General features: G+C 38.4%; 1 protein-coding gene and 1 long non-coding RNA gene across 3 annotated transcripts; one reads left to right on the forward strand and one right to left on the reverse strand.

Annotated features, from left to right (window-relative positions):
- Positions 1-244: 244 nt before the first annotated feature.
- On the reverse strand, positions 245-18,429 carry GASK1B (golgi associated kinase 1B). Of its 2 annotated transcripts, none has more exons than XM_074147681.1 (5): positions 18,223-18,429; positions 16,340-17,624; positions 8,852-9,066; positions 4,882-5,108; positions 245-4,583 (listed from the first exon to the last, which is right to left on the reverse strand). In XM_074147681.1, exons 2-5 carry the CDS (start codon positions 17,334-17,336, stop codon positions 4,376-4,378), a joined length of 1,647 nt encoding a protein of 548 aa, XP_074003782.1. In that variant the 5' UTR covers positions 17,337-17,624; positions 18,223-18,429; the 3' UTR covers positions 245-4,375. The 2 variants fall into 2 exon arrangements, with proteins under 2 accessions (XP_074003782.1, XP_074003781.1); XM_074147680.1 differs by lacking the exon at positions 18,223-18,429 and having other exon boundaries at positions 16,340-16,706; positions 16,776-17,303.
- On the forward strand, positions 16,101-22,591 carry LOC141464655 (uncharacterized). Its single transcript, XR_012463259.1, has 4 exons — positions 16,101-16,372; positions 19,220-19,279; positions 20,336-20,466; positions 21,005-22,591. It is a non-coding gene; the product is annotated as an uncharacterized lncRNA (long non-coding RNA).
- The last annotated feature ends 68 nt before the right edge of the window (positions 22,592-22,659 follow it).

Here is a 22,659-nt window from a genome sequence, read left to right on the forward strand (position 1 = left end):
TCAATAAAAACATCTGAGTTGATGTAACTCTGGCAGTTTAGCTCAGAAACAAAATATTGCTGTTTTTCTCTACAATTGTAAGTAGAAAACTTTTAAGATTATATAAATGTGTTGGCAAGGGGAGAGTTAATCCTTTGAGAACAAAAGTTTCATCCATAATAATGTTTTGTTTAAACTTCAACTTGTGTATATCCAAAACTGGACTTACGCTCACAAATACAATTCTACATGTAAACAGCAAATTGTATAAACAACTCTTTATTAGCCAAATGGACCATTTTATAGAAACAAGCCAAGGTATATATACACGTATGTTGGTGTTTGCATACACACACATGCATGAAAGTGTTCCCAGAATTTCTACTGGAAGCTTGTCCCTTAATGTACCCTGAATCTGTATTTGCTCTTTTGGGACCATGGAATTTATCTGTTTTCAATATAGTGCATTATAGAATACATACACAGAAAAAAAAAAAAGAAACTGCTCTCACAGTGCTCCACAAAAGTTTTCATGTCCTCAGCTTCTGAAACATTTAAGATTATTGACTTGCTGGCAGGCTTCTGAGGAGTTTTAAGGCATCTGTTCCTGTGCTACTTATTTTAAGCTCTGTCTTCCAATGTTATAAAATCAGCAAACTCTCTTGACTTTCTTAGTAATTCCATTTCATGTGGTTCTGGCTTTCAGGCAGATTCAAGAATGACATAATCGTCTTTTCCCACCCACAGGTTTTGGACTGTTGCTGTTGGTTACACCCTTCCGAGTAATGTGCAACATGAATCTTTGCCTGATCCCATATGCCCATAAATGGAAGACAGCCCAGCAAAGATGACTAAAACACAGTTTCTTGTCTTTCTGTCGATCACCACCATAGGTAGAGTAAGGCTTCTTTGTTTTTTTTCCTATTGGTTAATAACACTTAGATTACAGTGCAGGAACGTCAGTCCCAATGTCACACTGTTTCAAAAGGAAGTCGACTGATTTCCCAATAAACTTTACTCCTGTTACTGAAGGGAGAGCAGATATCTTCAATGTAGTAGCAGTGAATAAACAAGCTCTGCCAAGTGCTTCTTTTGTATTTCTTACTGGAGCATTTATGCAAATGCACTCAAAAAGTACAGAATTTTTATTTTTTGTAAAAAAAATCCTAGAACTTGGCTAGTATGTACTCATAAGCACTATCGCACTCATACTTTGTACTATTAACAATACTAGGTTCAAGTACCGAGCCTACAGCAACAGGATAAACATTACAGAGAAAAGGCACTTTCCGGAGTTTGTTTCAACGTTAGAGAATTACAAGTAATTTACAGTCCAGTCTCACAAAGCCTCTCCTGGCTTCCCTGAAGATTATGGGAGCGTTTGTAAGTGTAAGAAATATGTCACATTAACACAAGCACAGAAAGCAAGGCCGCCAGCTATGCACAGTGCAATGCCAAGGCACCATTGTGACAGCCGGATGCAGAATGCCCTGCCCCAGACCCAAATTCAGAATTTCAGAGAAAGAAGTATTCATTTGCCCTTGAAAAGTGTAATGGGTGCAGCAATGGCACAGCTCAGTCTGCCTTGGCCATTGGCTCTGGACTCACTGGTCCCTGCAGCCGTTCTGAGAAGACAGTGCCTCTATGTACCTGACTGGTCCATACGGCAGAGCACAGGGAGATACACCTATCCGTCCCCTTGTACTTTCTACATAAGTCTACATATTGTTTCACCCTGCAGATTAGCTCTAATGACAACTTGATCTTCTGCCACCAAAGTATCTAGTAAAAAAACCCCTCCATTTCCTAAGGACATTCATTTGCAGGATAGGTCTCCAGAAGATCTGCTCTTCACAGTTATGCTTTTTATGCTCGGTTAAATCTTTTAAGTACTGCACAGCATCATGGCTACTTGGACCTCTTAAGCTAAGGACTACTGGGAGAAATGGCTCCAGGTCAGCTTTAGGGCAATTACTAGTTGGCAACTATGTTGCTGTTTTAAGAGCTGGCACTGAACTGCCAAGCAAATAAAAAAGCATGTATCATGTTCAAGGAACCACTAGTCCACGTTTCAGAAGAAATGGAGAAGGATGCATCGTTATCACCATAAAAATAAATTACCTAACGTGTAAAGATAAAAAAAATAATCCTGACTTCTGATTTCTTTCTCTCCTTGGGCAATTAGTCAGTTCTGGAAAAAACAACAACTGGGCAATGTGTGGCAATGACTTGGCATCAGGATGTGCAGTCTAAAGATAGAAGAGGAGAAGCCAGAAGACAGAGTTCTCATGGGACTTTTCTTCATGATCAGGTACACTCTTGTATCTCCACTTGTCCCTCTTCTAAGTTCAGTGCAGCTGAGTGTCGTGCCTTTCTCTCAGTCCCAGCAGTGAGTGACAATCCATTCAAACAGGCATCTAGCAATTCTAATGCTGTGAGATAGACTAGAAAATGAGCCAAACTGATTGTGGCAGTCACCAGAGTGGAATTTACTGCAGCAGGAATCCCATGTGAAATGCATCCAGAGGATTATTTCTTTCTCTAGGCTCTGTTCACAGTGCAAGCTACAGTAATATTTTTGTTTCTGTGATAGAAATTACCTGGCTAATAAGTTAAAATATTTTCATAAAGGGATAATATGAAAATCCTATAAAACTCTACTTTGGTGCTATTAAAAGGTCCAAGGCACTCTAAAACATGTCCTCTTAAGGCAATACTTAAGTTCTAGGAAGTTTTTACAAATTTATCTGCCCCTTGCTGACAGAATAAAATAAAAGATTATTTAGATATTTTACTAAGTATCTTTAACTCTGCCTATAATGAGGTCTATTTCTTCTAGTAATGCAATTATTGTTAATAGCTGTTCTGATACTAAGAAAGAAAACCTGGTTTAGCTGCACTGGAATTGTGATTATTTAAAACATTAAATTCACCCACCCACATTCACATTGACATAAAACATTTTAGTTTCTCATAATGACAAATGATACCATTTCACAAGGACTTTCAAAAATATTTAAAACACCCTGTATTTTTTTACTATGCACAAAGACAGGGTAGCTATGAAAGTACTCAACTTCTACCATTATCTCATGGCAAGAAGACAATAGATCTTTCTCTAGAAAGATGGTAAGAGTCTTTCTAAACAGATCGGTAGAAGGTATATGTCATGATAGACTATATCAGTTGATATTTTAGTTCTGGAACAGATGAAGGCTAAGAATCTAAAGTGCTTATCCAACCTTCTCTAACAACCTTACCTATGGGAATACTTGGGGCGAGGCATCAGCTAGAATCATCACCCCACAGTCATTCACTCTTAATGGAAAACCGAAGCCTGAATTGCTGGCTAGAGCTGAGCACACAGCACAAACATTTTCTGTGCTGTGCTCACATCCTTGGTAGGCCTGGTTTTTGCTGATATTCTAAAAAAATTTTGTACAGAATGTTGCAAAAATAAAACATGTACACTTATTTAGCAGCATATTCACACAAAGCTAACGCTGAATTTCTTTTTTAAAAATAGTGGTAATAAAGGAGGATTCTGTGAGTAACACCCAGTTAGTTAATAGAAAATATCAGATCATAGAATCATAGAATGGTTAGAGTTGGAAGGGACCCTAAAGATCATCCACCCACACATCAAAAGAACCTGTACTGAAAATAGTACATTGTAAGAAGTGACTCATGATGAATTGTACTCCATACTGGACAGGTAAAAACAGTATTTGTCAAGTTAATTAATATTGTTAAAGACATGTTCTCTTCACACTGTTTTTAAATTTCCTTCATGTCCAATACAGACACCCCTGCATTTAAAGGAACTGAATTTAGACCTCAGATTTCAAAAGATCAAAACAAAATAAGCCTTTGGAAATGTTTGCATTTCAGTATTCATAATCAAAAAGACAAATTCCTGTACTAGATACGTTTCAACAGGTAGATGCGATGACTCTCTGTTCCCATTCAAGTTTGCAGTAAACTTTTACTGACTTGAATGAAGGAAGTAAGGGATCCAGGGATCCTTACAAGGATCAAGTGATCCTTGAATGAAGGAAACCAGCCTAATGTACTGAAAATGCTGTTGCTAATTTTCAAACAGTTTAACAGAAGGAGTGTTCCTGGTACCTACATATTACTACATTATTTATTGTACCATTTGGTTATTTTTCATTTTGAATGAAACATAGTGACATGAATGAAACGTAGTGACATAGACTGCACTGTCTTGATATTTGAATGATGCTTTTAAACCATGTAAGATTCCTTACTTAAACTTGAAAGTTTGTAAAAAATAAAAATTGAATAAGCCTATGAATTAAATCAACTTTACTGTCAGGTTTTTCCTCATGCAGATTTTTTTAAAGACTATCTCTTAGAAAGAAACAAGACTGCTTCATTCATTCATGGGCAATACTCTGGCTCCATGTGCATTTATGTAAGTCAGAAGAATTTTGGACCTCCTTTCTATTACATCAATAAGCTTTTCAATTCCTTTTCTGCCTCCTTGGCTCTCCCAGTATATTTTGTCAAGGAACAAAGACTGAAGCAATTTCTCACGTAAACGCTGGCTCCTCAGCACTGAAACTGCAGATTCAGGGAATCTGGAAAAGCACAAAGAAATTAATCAGCTTCGCCATCACTCTGAATTGCTATATTGATGTTGTGGTTTAGCAATCAATTCTACGAATATAGACCGCAACTCAGCAAAGGAAGTCCATGCATGGCTAATCATATGCATGTTAATTGTATCTTTTACAGCAGTGGGATTACTCGTACATTTTTAGAGGCATCCTGTAAATGTCTTGGGCCGATAATACCTATTCCAGTAACTTAGTGTCTCATGCTCAAACTGGGAAGAAATTATCAATCTTTTTACAACATTGATAACTTCAAACTTACTCATTGATTCCTTGCAGTATTTTGAAGTCAAGATTGTCCTCATTTCTGTCAAAGAAACCCTTATTGTCTATAAAGGCCAAGTGCCTTCGGTCATGCCTTCTCTGAACTATGTGTGTCAGGTCAACGGCATCCTGATCACCGCATTTCAGCTTCAATCCTTGCTGCACACAGGAATCTTCCTTGAGAGGTTTGAATCCACAGCAGTTTCTGTCCAGTCGATTATAGATCTAAAACAAAGTACAGCAGAGTGCCAAGTGAAAACAACATCAAAATATTTGGGGCAAAGTGTCACTGTAAGACATCGCTCACTAACACAGCTGACAGGAAAGCAAGCTCAGGACAAGTATAATTAAAGACAGCAGTGAAATGGCATTGAAGACCTGATCTCCATACTTCATGTACTGTTAGAAGCAATTTCCCAGACTGTGTATATGATCCATTTTATAGCTATGATTCGTTATGTCAGTAGAAATTCTTTGAAAATAATGGAACAATACCACTGTGTAACTGACATAATAAGATGGTAAATACAACTCCATTTTTTCCAGACTGCTGCAGTTTTTTATATTTTCTCTGCTGGAGAACAATAGAAATAGCACAGCTTGACACACCCAGAGGGTCTCCATTTTGTGGGACCTATTAGGTGCTAAATAATTGAAAAGATTATTAAGGGGAACAGCAAACCAACAGAAGCTACAAAATGCAAGAATGAAGAGTGCATTTATAATCACAGAGCAGCCTCCCCAAGTTGCACTGTGGTACATACTTTAATGACATGATGGTCTAGGCTATTTTTTCCCATGCAAACCCTCGCTTATTCATTGCACAGCACTTAGCTGGAAAGAACACATCTGGTCTAACTTTAGTGGTATAAATGTTAAGCATCTCTTCTGACTTAGTTGTTTGTGTTCCCTTTCATAAACAATGACAAGAACAAGGCACCCCCACAGCAAAGGATGCCATTTTAGGATAACCATCTAATAAGGGATGGATAAATCACTCTTTGAAAGTGCTTCCACCCTGTTGACACAATATGGGTAAATACACAACATTGCCAGGGCCCTGAGTGCACAGAGGCCTTAATTGCCCTAAGCACCTTCACCTGGGACCTCCATGCACACTCCCTCTGCTTATGGGCCCAGGAGCCCTATTTAAGCTCAAGCGTGGCAACTCAGTACCCTTCTGAGCCTTTCTTGGGGAGAGGGTGTCTGCTGCTTGTCCTGCTGCCTATCGCTCCTGGATTGCTGCTTGGGATTCCTGCTCATTGTCTGTGGAGCTGGTTTGCTGCCTTGTCTGTGCTTGATGCTGACTGGGCTATCAATGGGATGTGTGGATTTCACCATCCTTCCTGCTGGGCTGCTTCTCCTGCTGCTGGCCCTGCCTGCCATGGGATTGCCCTTGGTCCCAGCTCATCTCTCCGGGGAGCAGCCCTTCTCCTGCTGGCAGCTGTTACAGAGTGGAAGTCTGGTCTTGTGCATCTAAGGCTTAATGAGAAGCTTATCAAAGGTAAATAATTTTTTTTTGTCCTTGTTTGTTGTGTACTGCTAACTTTAAACTGCTCTAAGCCAAAAAGCATCAATGTTCATACAAGCCTTCTAAAATTACAATCTTATTTTTGTGATGCCCCAGTGAAATTAACGGTTAGACCTCTTTTGCTCTTCTGATGTAGACTATGTTGCATGTTGAAAAGGCCTCCTAATTTTGTTCATCAAATGAAAGTCTGAGAAATGTTTTGCTTTTTCTCAAGCATGTATTACTGTTGCCACCAGTTTTGGTGGCAGTGTTTGTTTTCAAATGTGAAAATCCTAAGGAAAGGAATAGATTTCTCTTCTTTCTCCCTTCATGAGCAGCATTTGGCTTCTGCAGGCACTAGAGTCCCTCTTGCTTGCAGTGTTCTAGCTCATGGGGTCTCTCATTCACCTCACCTAAAGGTTTTGCCAAAAAGTGAACCACAGTCCTTCTAGACAGAATCCTTTGATGTATAGCCCTAATTCATCTCCACCGAACTTCATTACATGCATTAAACAGACAAGGAGATCCCGTTCTTACAGACAGCCTCTTCATAATATCTTGCATCAGTCCAGTATTAAGACAGAATGATGGGATACTCTGGAATTGATGCTGCAACCTTAATAGTTTAGCATTGGGTTTTGTCATATATTTATGTACATGAGAGGTCCAAACCCCCAGAATTAAAGAAGCCGTTTTACATTTAATGCCTTATTCTACTCAAGGTCTTGCAGAAGGCAACTGAAGGACAGCCATAAGCATTTTTCAGCCTGCTCCTATGTTTTATAGCGTTTGAAACTGGAGATTAGGAACTTCTATTATGGGCACTAAACCCATTCTTCTGAAGGAAGTATATTTAATAGAGAATACTTTTCACCATTATTCTTTATTTCTGAATGACTCATGAAGCACAGATTATTTTTTTAAACTCAGAACCCCTTCTTAGCTTTTTTGTTTTAAAGTCATGTTCTGCTGCTGATAAACTTTGAGGTTAAGTCTGTGAGCACCCAGATAACATTTTAATCTTTAAGAACCATAAGACCCACTTTCACTCACTTTCTGGTATGCGTGTTCTTGCCTGGTGTGACTGGAGGTATAAATTACTCTGATACCAGCTACTATTATAAGAATTGTGTAAAGTTCAATCCTGTTGCATCTTATTTTAACTGACTGCTCCTTCTGGCTAATAGGGGTTCTATTATGAATATTAAAAACTTGTCTTAAAAGACCTTAAAATTAGAAGTCAACACAGAACTCAGGTGAATTTTTTAACTCTTCAACAAGAAGACAATGGCATGAAAACATTAACTGTGACACAGTATGTACTATTACTATAGGGGCATTACTATGTTTAGCATTAAAATAATCCACATAGGACTTTATACTAGTTTCTAAGAATGACTTGCTCATAGTGGGACTAAAGATGGAGTTATTAAACAAGTGACAATCTATTTTTAGACAAGAATTGAATGTTCTGTTTAACATAAGACTCCAAAAATGTAACCCCCCCCCAAAAAAATTGGAAATATCCATTCATCTTAGAACAGGACTGAGAAGAACAAGGATAGGCAATGCGTGAACCAAGTCATGATTTTCATATTTCGAGAAATGTGGCTCCATAAAAAGCTGAATTATGTGAACAACCAAACACAGAGCATAAAACTAGTGCTTGTTGCAGTTTCAAATAAACCAGTAAGTGCTGCAGGAGGCTCAGCCACCTGGGCCTGTGTGGCAGGTAAGGACAACTAGAAGAAGTGCCATATCTCAGGAAGCCATAAAATTAGCTTCCAACCAGGTGGTTTGGTTTGGTCCTTATTAATACAGGGAGTATATTAATATTCTACTACATAACTGCTGTAACTGTAACCACACAGGATACCACTGGATAGAGTCCTAGTTTGGTATTATTTGGAGAACTAATGATGATGTGCAACAAATAATTGAAGAGCAGTAGTCATATCATTCATCAGTTGCTGTTCTACTCTTTCCTTACTAAGTGACTAGCTAGGGTTTTAAAAGGAAGGAAAATTAGCCACTAGAATTGTTATCTTGATCCAGATAAGGTCCAGGAAGGACCACACATTTAAAAAAAAAAAAAAAAAAAAAACCAACACAACCAAAACCAACCCAGATTGACAGTTGTGAACATAGTCAAGTACTATGGAGAAACAAGGAGTCGAGGAGAAACAGTATGCCTGCCTCAAGGCGAAGTAAAGCAAGACAAAAGCCTTTGCTTCCTCTTTTATAAAATGAGTCAGTTAAGTTCCTGATCTCTTTCCCTGATTATAAATTGCTTTTTAGATATTTTTATCATAAGAAACAACCAGAAATGAGTTCAAACTGTGCAAATACATCTCTTCCCTGTTTAAAAAAGGAAATAAACTGAAATGACTTTTCTAGGAGTCCTATGTGTGCTCACATGACTTTTGAGGCAGACAGTTGCATTCGGTAAATGTTTTACCTGCAGAAGAAAATCAAAGAGTGCCATCTTGGACCACTCATGATGATGGATTTCGGTACAGCCCCACTCAGCTTTGGGGACTTTACCATTTTGCCAGCATTTCTGCTTCAATAGCTGCTGATATTGCCCCCAGGTTAATTTCACTGAGGAATGGGTACTGTTATCTGTTGGACTCAGTGAGGAATCCCAGAGAATAACAGGACAGGCTTGACCATCTGAAAAAGGAAAAACAGATCATAAGTATAGTGCAATACTGTCAGTCTCACGAGCATTCTTTAGACATTGCCTAAGCATCAATAACTATGCAATTTTACAGATGCGGCAGGAAAAATGGTCAGGGATTAGTAACTTCACATCCTCCGGTTAATGTGGTCTTATTCCACTTCTAAAACCAGCTACCGCAGGAATGGAAGAAGCATAGACATTATGAACGTCTTCAGTGTACGGAAGGCTTTTTCTGTTTGAAGCAAGAGATGAATGTACAAAATCCTATACTAATCCAGACTACTAAAAAGTTTATAGGTAGACTAAGAGTCTATGATGACGCTGTGATTCAACGCTATAACTTCCCTCTGATTCCAGTGAACTGCTGAAAACTTATGTTAAAGTACTTTTTCTACATAATGGGCACAGAAACACTACAAATCAAATGCTATACTCAAATTGGATTTATTTTGTTATCTTTAGTGTTTTAGATCTATAATATATCACTTCACAGCTCTGAAATAATATATGACAATACTAGAGAGTGTGAACTTGGTGTGAATAAATACCTTGACAAGTATTTTTTTACCCAGGTATGACCTAAGATCTGTTTTGTATAGCAGCTATTTTGGCCAAATTCTTTAGTTCTTCTGTGTAAAGAATATTCTGCTCTCCCCTAAAACTAAGGGGACTGTTATCTATAGACTATTCATCTTTGATGAATCCAAGTGTTCAGACTTCTTAATGGAAAGAAACCTTAGCAAAGAATTTTAAATGAGCTTTCACAGCATAAGAAATGATAAATATACTTCACCCAATATCAAGTAACAGGCATATCTATCTAAGGGAAATGGAACTTTCCTCTTCATTGCTGATGAAATGCTGGTGCTGCCTTAAACTGTGAAGGACCCAGGACTGATTGTAGTTCGCACATACATTTAGACAAAGAAGTTTCTACTTTTTGGGTATAGACAGAAGACCAGAATACAATGTCTTTGTATGGAGTAGAGAAACCATTTAACGGCAAAGCTTCTATTTACTAAATAGCAAGCATTGGAACACGTGTAAAGCTTCAAAATTTATTTATATTCATCTTGAAGGTCAATGAACCTAAAGTTCACATTATTGCACAATTTATCGCATAGTTAAATGCAGCCTAAACTGTTTTCCACATGCCCATGGAGCCAGAGATGCATGTGAAAAGAAGCTTTCAGAAACTTCTGTGAAGGCAATGAGATCCACAGCACCTTGTCCAGAGGCAAACCAGACAGAGAATAGCACATAGAAAATGAGTATCAGTGCCCATGGCAAGGTAAAAGCTGTTAATGTGAATGCTCCATCTCTAAGCAGCAAGAACTGATAAAACCAGATCTCCATACAGCTGAATCAAAAAGCAACTTGTTCAAAGGATGCTGACTGATCTAAAACAACAGCTAAGAAACTATCTTTGCCCATACCCAGTAGTGAATCATAGGTAAAGATCCATCTCGTCTACTAACAGACCATGACAGGCCCCACATACAATCAAGCTCAAGAGAACGAACTCCTCTCCAAAACCAGCATGTATTCAATCTTCTGTCTGGCATGGCTTGCACATACAAGGTAGTCCTTCTCAAGTCAACCCAACACGAAGCTCCACCACCTATTTAACTTCCCTCCCAGTTGCCCAATGTTTCCTTAGGAACACAGAAAGTGCTAGGTTAACGGTTGGACTTGATGATCTCAAAGGTCTTTGCAACTTAAACTATTGTACGATCAGGAACATCAATTCCTTTCACTAGCATCAGTAATACCTTTATTAGCACCATGCTCCACACTCTTTCCTCAGCTGAAAAAAAGCACTCCTGGAAAGCATGCTCCTGAAAGCATTCCTGAAAATTGGGCATCTCCTCTACTGCAGTGCCTGAGTAAGTATTTAGGAAATTAATTTGGGAAATTCTAGCCATTTCCCCGTCTCTCTTGCTCTAGCTCTATCAGCTACATTGTAGGTGACTTTAGCTAAGTCAGGTCAGCTATCAGCTGAGCCTCTTTTCAAAGCCAGTTGGGGAAAGTCTATATATGCATTGGGAATTGTCACAAAAAAAGACAGCTTTCTTCAAGACCAAGTCTGATCTATTATTTTCATATCTCCAATTATGTAACTATTAACTTATGTAACTATTCATGAATTCTTCCACAAACCAAATACATAAACAGTCTTCTAACAAAAACAAACATCTCCTGTCTACCCAAAAGAGACATGATAAACAATAGTAATATAAATACTTGAAAAATATGAGTAGTATCCTGCCTGTTTCCATTAAGACACAAAAACATTTTTAAAAGACCAAGGCTAAATACAGGAAATGTTTGCATTTCATAGGAAATGGGAGCAGAAAAGACGAGCCAAAATAAAATCTTTCAACTCTGTAATATAAATTGAATTACAGGAATATGAAACAGCAGCTTCAGTAAAGATCAGTGACTCAAATTTTTGACATTTGCAGGAAAAACATGAAGATGCTGAATTAAAGCAGATAAGGGGTCTGATTCACTGCTGCATGAATTGGCATGACCCCAGTGAAATCAGTGGAGCTCTTCTGATTCAAACCTCATGAGGATGTGGCTGAAGCTAACTGAATGGTGCAAAGTAAGGCCTGGCTAAGAATCAGAGCTTCCAGTTTGACACAGCCAAACCTGAGGAGGTTGAGCACGCTGAAAAATAAGTCCAGTGTCTTCTGCATGTGCTTCTTTCCTAATCGGCTTTATATGTTAACACAAAGGGCTACTGCTTTTCTGTTGCTGCAGCTGCTTTGCACTGAATCTAGCCCAAAGCCGATTGACTTTATTAGATTTTCATCTGCCATTTTTAGATCTATAGATCTACTTAACTATCTAAAAATGATCTGAAAAATTGTATGGCAAAGACTTTTTTTTTTTTTCAAAACTCATGTTGGAACCAGCTTCCTGATAATTCATATGCATTTTTAAACTTAAAAATATTTCTAAAAATTTCTTAGGCCCTTAGGAGCTACTGGCTCTGGATATCCTAAATTGAATAAGCTAACACAGATGAAACCTTAGGCTGCTGAGACTAGACTGACTACCTCAAGGTACTCAGCTTCATGGATGGTTAGGTGATGTATCACTGCGTGGCTTCTTCAACATAGGCATTATCTTAGATATCCACACCCCACATCACTTCAAAAATAGTCTGTATGCTGCTTAAACACAAAGATGCTTTGCAAATGTTACTCTTCCATCTTGTGCTCAAACTTGTACCTACAATATTTTTTAATATCTTCCTTGAAAGAAAATATTTCCAAACATGCCCATGAGACCATCACTAAAAAGAACAAATCTTTCATTAAGTAGTTAAAGCCCTTTCTCAAAGGTCTCATTGTTCACTGTAAAGCAGTACAGCTTACCACTGTCACATTTGAAAAAAAACACTTGCCCACATATTAGCAGGAGAAGGTAATTCAGTGTGGAAAGATGAGAAGGACTGACATACAGAGCATTAGTTGAATTTTAGAGTTTTACATTACGTTCTGAGGGAAAATACAAGGCATAGATGCCAAAAGCAGAGAGAATTTAGGCCATATATATTTTTTTCTTCCCCCTGCACCTTACTTGCAATGGATGTTCCTGTCCTGTGCTCATATGGATGTCAGAATGAAGGAATGCATGAAATGTGCATTAGTTGCTCTCTAGACTATGGACTGCATTATTGCTTATCCATGGACTTTTCTACCCAACGTAATACTGGAACTCTGTCCTCTGGTACCCCCTGAGAGGTACAACACTATGGTGCAAGTTGTTTGGGTTTTTAGACAAAACAGGAGAGAAATTGAATCATTATGGAGAATTCTGAATGCATAAGGCAGCATTAGGTTTTTCTTAATCTTTGCCTTGACATTACTGATTCATAATATCTTTGCCTGCTTTTATATAACTTTTAGTGGGATGTCAAGGGCAGGTTGATAGTGCAGGGTATAACATGGAAAAACCTATGGCTCCATTTATCATCATGTAGAGGGCAGTAAAGCAAAATGACAAGTACAAGCAGTGGAGTTATCTATCTCATGTTGTTCATCTATTTGCACTAAACCAACCATGAAAGGTGTTACTCAAATGAAGAGTTTCTTGCATGCTTTAGGGAAAAAAGTGGTTCTGGGCAAATGGTGGGTTCAATCTTTAGCTAAAACAGCCTAACTGAATTGAGTACAAATGTGCTTATGCATCTCTGTACAGGATAAAACATATTCAGCCAAACTTATCAGAAAAACGGAGGGAAGAGAGGTGATTGTCAGCATGCAGTAGTTCAGGCCCTTGGCAAGTGGCGCAAAAAAACTGCATAGCAATAGCTACTTATTTTGAACCAAAAGCTGAACAAAGAGCTCAGCCTTGTTGCTATGATATAAGGAGCCAGAGTCCTAGCCCTACAGCTGTCAGCTGCAACACAGAAGCAAGCCTGCTCCAGCCCATGTTACCCCATGGTAGCTCAAGGCCCTAACAAACACTGGCATCGTCCTGCCCTGCAAATGCTGTTGCTGAGCCAGAGGCAAGATGTGCAGTCATTTTACTTGGCTTTGGTGTAAATTAATTAAGGTGGGGCTGTGACACAAAGCAAGGACACGTCTTTTCTGTTCCTCAAGTTAGGGTGATCAAATCATGAAGATTCTTAGCCCTGTGGTATTAATGTGACCATCCCAAAACTCATACACACAGGGGTGAGCCTCCATTTTTTCCACAACAGACACACTTTTGTGATTATTTCTTGTTGTTTTACAGGCGTATCCTTCTTTGTTTATAGGTGTGTTGGAGCTTTCAACATTTTACACACCTTGTAGGTAGCAATGGGAGTAATGAATCACTGCTTGCATGTGCCCAGAATCATGCTCTTTTAGACTGTAATACTGAACTCAAAAGGGGTTTGCCCACCTGTACTCCCCAGGCTTTTTACATTTGGCTAATTAATTGCAAGAATATGAGAGGAAGAGTTATCATACCTGATTTTTTCCATCCATGATGGAAAAACAATATAAACAATAAAAAAATTCAGTTAAGTCTTAGAAGGGTTTACAATTAACTAGAGAAGGCAAGAGCAGCAGACAGGGGAATTGCATACAGTATTTTGCTAGACTTTAAAAAAAAAAAAAAGTAATTGGTGGGGAATTTGTGGGAATAGGGGAACCGTAACCTGTACAGGGATTTACTAAGCAGTTCTTTGAAACTGCTTTTGACAAAATGAATGACAGTTTTGAAAAGCCCATTTTTTAAGATTTTAATGCTACATCAAACATGTCTTGTTAGATCACATCACAACTGAGGCAAGCTAAAGGGATGTGCTGTGGAGAGAGAGATGTCAGCCCAGAAATTATGTACATTCATACACACATGCATAGTCTCTAATCCTGCATTGCTTGCTTTCTCATATGAATAACCATGACTTATACAAGCTGCTGTGTAAAAAAAACTTTACAGTACTCACCTAATCTTAACTTAAATGTATATGGGTTATAGAAATGAGCTTATTAATTGTTCATATTTTTAAGAATACATTTTTGTTCATTTTCTCAACACAGATGTTTTCCAGATTATGCCAAACACAAGTATGTAAATAGTAATGATCTCAAATAGGTATTAGACATATGAGGTCCAGCATATTTCCAGGCTAAAGAAATGGAGAGAGACAAGGTACAGTAACTGTTCCAAATGCTCTGTTCACTCTTTAGCTGGAAAAAATGAAGTGAGAGCAAAATAATGTTATTTCTCTTCTCATCACCTAGCAACACTCTTCTTGCTGTAGGAACATAGCCAGTTACAAGAAAAAGAAAATTAAAGAGGGCAGAATGACACTCTGTCCCAGACAGTCCAAAATATACTGTAAGGTGACAGACAGTGAGCAACACAATGCACAATTAGCCTAATAGCAGTTTTCAGAGGCTTGCAGCCTGTCATCTCCACAGCCACACTGCATGCAGTTCCTCCAACTGAACTACCTTAATGCCTTATGACAACTCTATAGCAATAAATCTTATTCCTAAAAATAAACTAGGCATAATGTATCTTCCATGCTCTGCAAGTATGAAGAATATTCAGAAGCCTCCAAACTGCTGTTCCTAGAGATTCATTCACATTGTTGTACAGGCTGCCAAAGGGAAGGTTTGTTACAAAGCAAGAAGAAACTGGAGATCACTGGGTTGTCTTCTCGCTGTCAGGCTTTAGAAAGTCAATCTTGCATTAGTGTTTGGTGGGGTTCGTTTTGTTGTTGGTTTTTTTTTTTTTCAAGAAACACAGACTGGTATAAAAGTATTTAGTATAAACTAATTTCAGCAGCGAGAAATAAACAGCAAAAACATAGCTAGCCACTTTAGCAATGATTCATTAAAATGCAATGTAGTCCATTTGGATTGTGATTTGTGACTGTACAAAAATAGCAGACTGAAGACATTTAACAAGATAGCAATGTTACAAGTAGACCTATAAGTCACATTATGTGGCTGGAATCTACCTTTAATTTCACTAACAGTTAAAAATCAAATTTTTAATTGGAAACTTTATACCAATCATGTAACGGGCATATTGAGATATTTACTATGTATATTTTTGTCTGTATAATATATAGATGTGTGTAATGTACAGCAGGATTCACTAAAATATAGTTTTTGTGGTTTGTTTTTTTTTTTTTAACTTGCAGGGGGAGAGGGAAGCACTCTAAAAATTTTCAGTTCCCAGAGGTATTACTACCGTAAAAGTAACATCAAGCTTCTGCAGGAAAGTCCCCTACCTCTCTGAGTAAGTTATCTGACTAAATACAAAATCCCTTTCTTAACACCTGTTTTGAGAGATTAATTCCTGCGCTCACTTTCAACAATATTTTATTAAAGTCATCTAAAAGATGAGAGAACTTTAAAAAGAAATCAGAAATACCCATTGAATCACAGGGTATTCTGGAATTTTTTTCAGCAGTTTCACTTCAGGCAGTCTGCACAACGTCATGCAATCTACGGATGACTCCCTCTCTTTTTTCTCATTCCAGACTCGTGGAAGGGAAACTGTTACTGCCCTGAGCAGCTCAATGGTATTTGATCTAAACTTTGGGGTGCTCCATCCTTTGAACAGGATAATTGCACTGCAGAAGTTACACAGAGGTACCAGCTTTATTACCCTGTAACGATGGGGTTAGTTCCCATGTTTGCAGGAGTTAAAGGTGTCGGCTGCTGCCTCATGGTTAACACAGGAGGGGGAAGGAAACCTCAGCACCCCACCTGCAAGCTGAAAACCATAGGAATGTGTTACCTTGGAAGAACTCCGATCTCCTGCTTACAGAAGGTAAGCTCCTGTTTAGTCCCAAGATCCTATCCAAATGAAAGGCAAACACCTCGCTCATGTCGAGGGGTCTTTTGACGATGCCACAGTATCCCCGATCACAAGCAGTTCCTGTGGTGCTGGGACCTCTCGCAAATACTACCAGGACTGCTTTATGAGAAGGTACTTCTTGGATGCTCTCTATCCGAGAATCTGCCAGCATGCGCATGTTTAGGATGTCGTCTTTGCTCAGCCAAGAGGGAGAGCTCTCACTGTAAATCCTGATATTGCTTTCCTCAGGCTGGGGCTGTGCCTTTATAGCTCCAGAAATCCCCCCTGGTCTCCGGTGACCCCTCTCCTCGATTGCCATTTCTTTATGCTGGTGTTCATCCAGCTGGTGCTTTCTCGCTTCCAGAGCTATTGCTGCTCCCATTGCGCCCATGGCATGCGTGGCCCTCCCTGGCTGTTGGGCAAAGGCCTCTTCCTGGCCCATAAAAGTGACTTTTGGAAAGTGCTGCCCATAGGACAATGGAGTTGCATGTTTCTTCCTGCGCTTTGGCTTCACTGTGCCTCTGATATTGGCAGGCTTGCTGCGCTTAGACCGCAGAGTGATATAAACTACATTGGGTGGCAGCAAGGTCCCATTGTTACCAAGCTGGGGTTCCTGGAAATTGGGTGGTGACAGGGTGCCATCCAGTGGGATGCCCAGAAAAGGAGTTTGGGCTGCATCTTGGAGACTTCTGGAACTGATCTTTTGGTGTCCTCCTTTGTGCTGGGGTAAGACATGACCCACTTGACTGACGAGGAATCCCAGGTAGATCACACACGCGGTGCCCACAAGCAGATTCCTCCTTGTCCTTGGGCGCCTGCAAGTCCAGAGCCTCAGCACCCGTGGGGGGCACAGGCAGCAAATAAAGAAGTTTTTGATTTTGCTTGGCTGATCAAAGGTGGTCATTTCTCTAGTGAATCCACATGATGAAAACAGCATGAAGTCTTCTCTACGCTCCAGCCAGGATGGTGATGCATGATTTCCCTTCTCCAATTTCTATTTCTCCTTTTCCAAATAGCTTCCAGCATGAGTGTTGGACAGAGGCTACTGATATGCCTGGGAATGTGTTTAGTACCAAGGATGCTGACACTCCACCTTCTCAAGCTGTTAAATTCTTATCAGCCACCACAGGGGAAGTGATTGGCTTGAGAGAATGAATGGAGCCAGCTGCGTAAGCAAAGTTTACTGACTTGTAGTCTAAAAGATCTGAAGTATCTCCTTTGCAAACTGCAAAAAGAAAATAGTAGCATTTCATTTCATTACTCGCATATGGCATCTGTGGCTCTATATTTATAAGAGACAGAAGTTCTAGATGAGACAGTATACAACTAGAAATTTGTCAGGATACATCTTTCACTTTCTCATTACAGTATAAATTAACACCAAAATCATGAAATACAGGCTCAATTTGCAATCTCAGCTAGCTGTATTCCAGCATGAGAAGAAAGCTTGTCAAACCCAGATAGTTATCATCTTTTTCTTATGAGACAGTCTTCACTAAACCTCATCATGAAAATGTTGTAAATTCTACAGTTACTGGTGGTTAATATTGTATAAGTTAAATATGCATATATTCACTAATACAAAAGCACATTAGTAGTGCCAAATTACCCTAGTTGAATATGAACATAGTTCATATAATTCATAAATACACATTTAAGATGAAAGATGCTTAATTCCCTTCACTTTTGTGAAGCCATAGATAGGATCTAGCTATATTTTATCAAATAAAGTGACAGTGGCTTACATACACTTTCAAAGAAACAAAAAGAGAATAAATATACATTGTGTATATATATTGCCATAAAAATATAAAATCTCTTACCTAGTCAGCTTGACACATCCTTTGTTCTGGTAAACTCCTTAGGTTAATAAAAGTAACTTAGTGAAAGCTGGCGTCTTCAAAGTATTCTAGCATGAATTTCAGTTTGAAGTATGTTTCACATTTAGGTATTTCATTGCAAGCTAAATACTGTTTGGAAGCAAACTGTACTGAGAGGTGGTTTGCATATGAACTGCTATAAACTTACATGAACCTCACATAAAAAAAAAAAAAAACAACCAGCAACTTCTATTTTAAATTCTGTAATGAAAAGTGCTGTGAAGTATGTGCCTTCCAAAAGTGCATTCCATCCATTTCTAACTCCTGAGGGCCCTCTAGTGCACCGCATGCAAATGTACTGAAGAAATTCCTATTTTCCATGTCTGGGTTTTTGTTGTTTTAAATTTAAAATAACCCCCCATCCCCTGAATTTTAGAACTTTTGGGAATCGTATGTTCTTGTGATGAGAAATGGAAAACAGATAGTGGCTTTTAAATGCTGTTAACATGCTATTAAGCAGATCAGGAGTGTTTCCTTTCCAAAATGAGGCATAGCATAGTCACTATACAGATGGAAAAGTTGAGGCAGAGAGAAGTTAAGGGCTTGTGCAGAGTTAAGCAGTGAGACTTTGGCACAGCTCTGACTTCTGAATCCTTGCCTCGTCTAAGTACAAAATAGTAAAATGTATATGTTCACTGTAATCCAAGCTAATGGAGATATTCTCTAATTAATACTAAGGGGAATAGACAGTTAAGGAATTGGTTTATATTTATATTGCAATCTGAACTTTTAAAACGTTTTTCACTGGACGTCATTTTTCTTCACTTTTTTATCTAAATGTGTAGTATTGAGTTAAGACTGCAGCATTTGTGCCCGTTGCCAGGAAAAGAGGCTTTGTATCACCTGCTTTCTCCAAAGCTGAGTTCTTAAAGGAATAGGGATTGTAAGAAATCTCTCTGGCCCCTTAACTTCTCTTTTTTTTTTTTTTTTTTTTTTTTAGTTCAAATTTGACTGAAGGGACAATATCCCAAAGAAAGAAGATCAACTCAAAAAGCTACAGGCAAGTGTGTCAAAGTCAGTAAAGATGTGTCTACTGCTGCTTAACATTTTTTATACTTTGAAGAAGTTGCCAGAGATCGACATTTTTAGATCAGCCTTATATGCTTGAGGGTCCCTCTGAAAGATGAAGGGTCATTAGTGAGAGGTACCAGCTTTGCAGCTCGTTTGACCAACAGACACTGTAGAGGGCTCACAGCGAGAATGGCCCGCTTTATCCTATTCAATACCAGTGCAAAGTGAGTGCAAAATATCAGCAAAGTTATGTCTATAACCAGGGTAAATAAAGGTAACCGAGCGTTGCAGCCTAAGAGCAGAATTTCATCCACGGCTCATATATACACATCTCCATGAAGAAATTTTTTGAAATTTCTAAGACACGCTCCCTACTTTAAGGATAAAAAATTTACATGTCCTGGATTCTGTTTTGACTTATCTCTGGTTTTGACAGCAAATAATTCAGTGTGAAGCTTTTAATGCACTATATTTCTTCCAAGTGTCTTTGAACTATTCTGGGGGGTTTTACTTTATATTACTAATGGTAATATAGTTGCTGCTTGAGTTGGAAACATACCACACTGTAACAGTTTCCAAATGCTGAGCTCTTGCATGTAGACAGCACCACGACCTGTCCATTACAATCAAGCAGTGCCGAAACACAGTCCGTTCCAGTTACTAACAGCTTTTTTTTGCTATGATGTTTCTCTTAAATTAAAACTTTGGAACCTATTGTTCTTCACTCCTTTCATTTGTAGCCTTGAAATCAAAATGTGGTGTACCCGCTGATGTACAGTGTTGACTGCTGGGGTTTTTTTGAGGCTTTCTAATGTGATGATAGCAATAATATTTCCTTTATTTTTCATGTTCAGAAGGGAGAACTCATTCTTTAAATGTTACACCATTACACTCTTCGGAATGGATGGTAGTAGGAATCCAACTAGATTGGATTCAATATCTTGTTAATTTAGCAGATATTTGATATCTTAATAGCAGATATTATAGTTACTCTAATTTTGAATCCTTAAAAGATAACAAATCAAGAAACATTCTTTTTTTTCAGCTCTTGTGGTGTACAGCTCCAGCACCCTACTAGATTTCACAAAATAATTCAGGCTGGAATGGCTATGAACTTGTCTGGAAAAGAGATGTTTCTTTGTGTTTCAGGAAAGACAATGAGACAATGTTTTTCAGGTGGGTAGTATTCTTCTTTCTGGAATCATTACTAATCTAAAGCTGCAGAAGGGCACTAAAGGGCATTACTGAGCTGAAAGGGTACTTTCTCTGTTGTCATAACATGTTCAAGACCAGTTTTTTGAAAGAACAGACTGAACAACGCTAGTTGTCTGAGCAAATTCTGGCCTAGGTTATTACACTTTGCCTACCTATATTTATCCTGTAATGTCAGTTAGATTCCGTATTTTTCCTTGCTCTAAACTATATCTGTGATATTGCCATCTGCATACATTAAACTCAACTTCTCATGTCATTTCTTTACATCCTGTATTTCATGGCCAGTGTTATCCCTTCATAAGTTTAGGAACACAGGAATATCAAAACTAGTATTGGAGAATAGCAATGAACTGAAGAGGGGAATTTAAGAAGTATTTTCTAATCCTTGACATCCCTAGATATGGTTTGAAACTGTGAATGAATAGCTGAATTGCAATTTGCAATTATTTTCTTTTTTTTAACTTTTGAAATTCATCTCCCCCTGTACCTGCGTTTATAGAAGAAACCAGATCAACTTATATTCATGGGAAGGACTGTCACCCAGGGTGCTCCTGATGGTGTTGGACAAGCTACAGACACTGAAGCAGCTGGTGGCCAGCACTGCCACCAGCCTTCCTAGCAGACAGTCTCTGGCCAGCCTGCAGGAGATGGGTGGACTGAACCAAAGACCGCCACTCACAAGCTCCTGCATCTTGACGTGTGTGCTGGCAACCTCAAAGAGCACCATCCAGTTACTTAAATGCTCTGCTCTATTTTCAAATCTCTGAAGATGGGAAGTCAATAGTAATCCATTTTTGAGGAAATAACAAAAATTCACTAATTCAAAACCTCCTGTTCACAAGGTTTAGACATAAATTATCCTCCCCTGTGCAATTTCCTACAGCCTTTCACTTTTGCATCCTTCTTAGTCCTACCAAGTACAGCTTCTTCCTTGCCATTTGAATTATTATTCATACTTCTTATTTACAACTCTTTTTTTGTACATTATCATTTTCTTTCTTTAATCTAGACTAAGTACAGCCTTTTGGGACAGTGAATACTACACCTGGAGAACTAAAGAAAAAAAAAGAGGAAAACATTTGTAACAACACAGTGATACTATATTATTATTAATGCAAAAAGCTACCTAGCAGCTCATGTTTCTCTGCAAAATGCCAGATAGGGTGTCCATTTTTACTAGTATGAGTTTTGTATTTTAAAGCAATACATGTCCTATTTCTTCATTTAAGTCTTCCTTCTTGCTCTACTTGGTAATTTCAGTTTTAATAGATATGGGATTTAAAGATGCTTATTTTTTTAGTTTTCCAAGGTGTCTCAGTTTTCTTCCAACTGTAGTTATGACTGCAGAAGTTGCTCTCATTCAGCAAAGAACAAAATATTGTCTGTGTTGGTTTGCAGACCATTTTGCAATAAAAGATTGTCTTTAAAGTGGATGCTTGTTATACTCGTAGAAGGCTCTGAAATTTGAAATGTTAATGTTGCCGTTTTCCATTTTAGTAAACACTGTGCATTCATGGACTTGCTTTCCCATATACTTTTCATCTCCAAACCCCATGATTTCAATAAAACAAAGCAGCACAAATGAATGAATCAATCTGTCCATATTTGAGATGTTTCATTTGTACCATCTGTGTCATTTCAACTGTTGTGTTAATGAGAAAAACAACACTCAAAAACCAGCACGGTTTGAAGAAATAGTGAGAAGAGATGAAACAATGAGGAACAGGCAAGTATCAGTTCAAGAGGGATGAAGACGGTAATTATAAGTGGTTGTTGATGACTGCTCTGGGATCCATTCTTCCAAACGAAACCAAGAGCAGGATTTTTGGAAAATGTGTTTTTCAAGATAGTTCTATCAAGATACTTCTGAAGCCAAAACTCAATACCCTTCTTTATCCCTGGACACTTGAAAGGATGTCGTTTCAGGCTAGGCTCTTTATTGGTCATGTTCTTGCTTTCTATGTGCTGGCAGTTCAATGTAAAATGTTAACATTTTTGTTAACAGTATCTTTTTTTCTGAATAAAATAACGTAACACATAGACTCGCGTTGCCTTTAGAATAAAAAGTCCTCCTTTTTTTCCAGGCCACATTTGTGATTATTTTATGGGATGTTGTTCCTCTTGGATGCACTACAGCTAAACTGTTTCCATAGA

The sequence above is a fragment of the Numenius arquata genome, chromosome 5, assembly GCF_964106895.1.
Source record: "Numenius arquata chromosome 5, bNumArq3.hap1.1, whole genome shotgun sequence".
Lineage (NCBI taxonomy): Eukaryota > Metazoa > Chordata > Aves > Charadriiformes > Scolopacidae > Numenius > Numenius arquata.

Bases quoted from the DNA above. Each gene is read 5' to 3' on its own strand.
- GASK1B (XM_074147681.1), bottom strand. From the start codon at position 17,336: ATGCTGTTTTCATCATGTGGATTCACTAGAGAAATGACCACCTTTGAT. The intron at 5,109-8,851 runs GTAAAACATTTA...ACTTTGTTTTAG, and splicing joins TCTTTGATTTTCTTCTGCAG to ATCTATAATCGACTGGACAG. The intron at 4,584-4,881 runs GTAAGTTTGAAG...GTGCTTTTCCAG, and splicing joins ATACTGCAAGGAATCAATGA to ATTCCCTGAATCTGCAGTTT.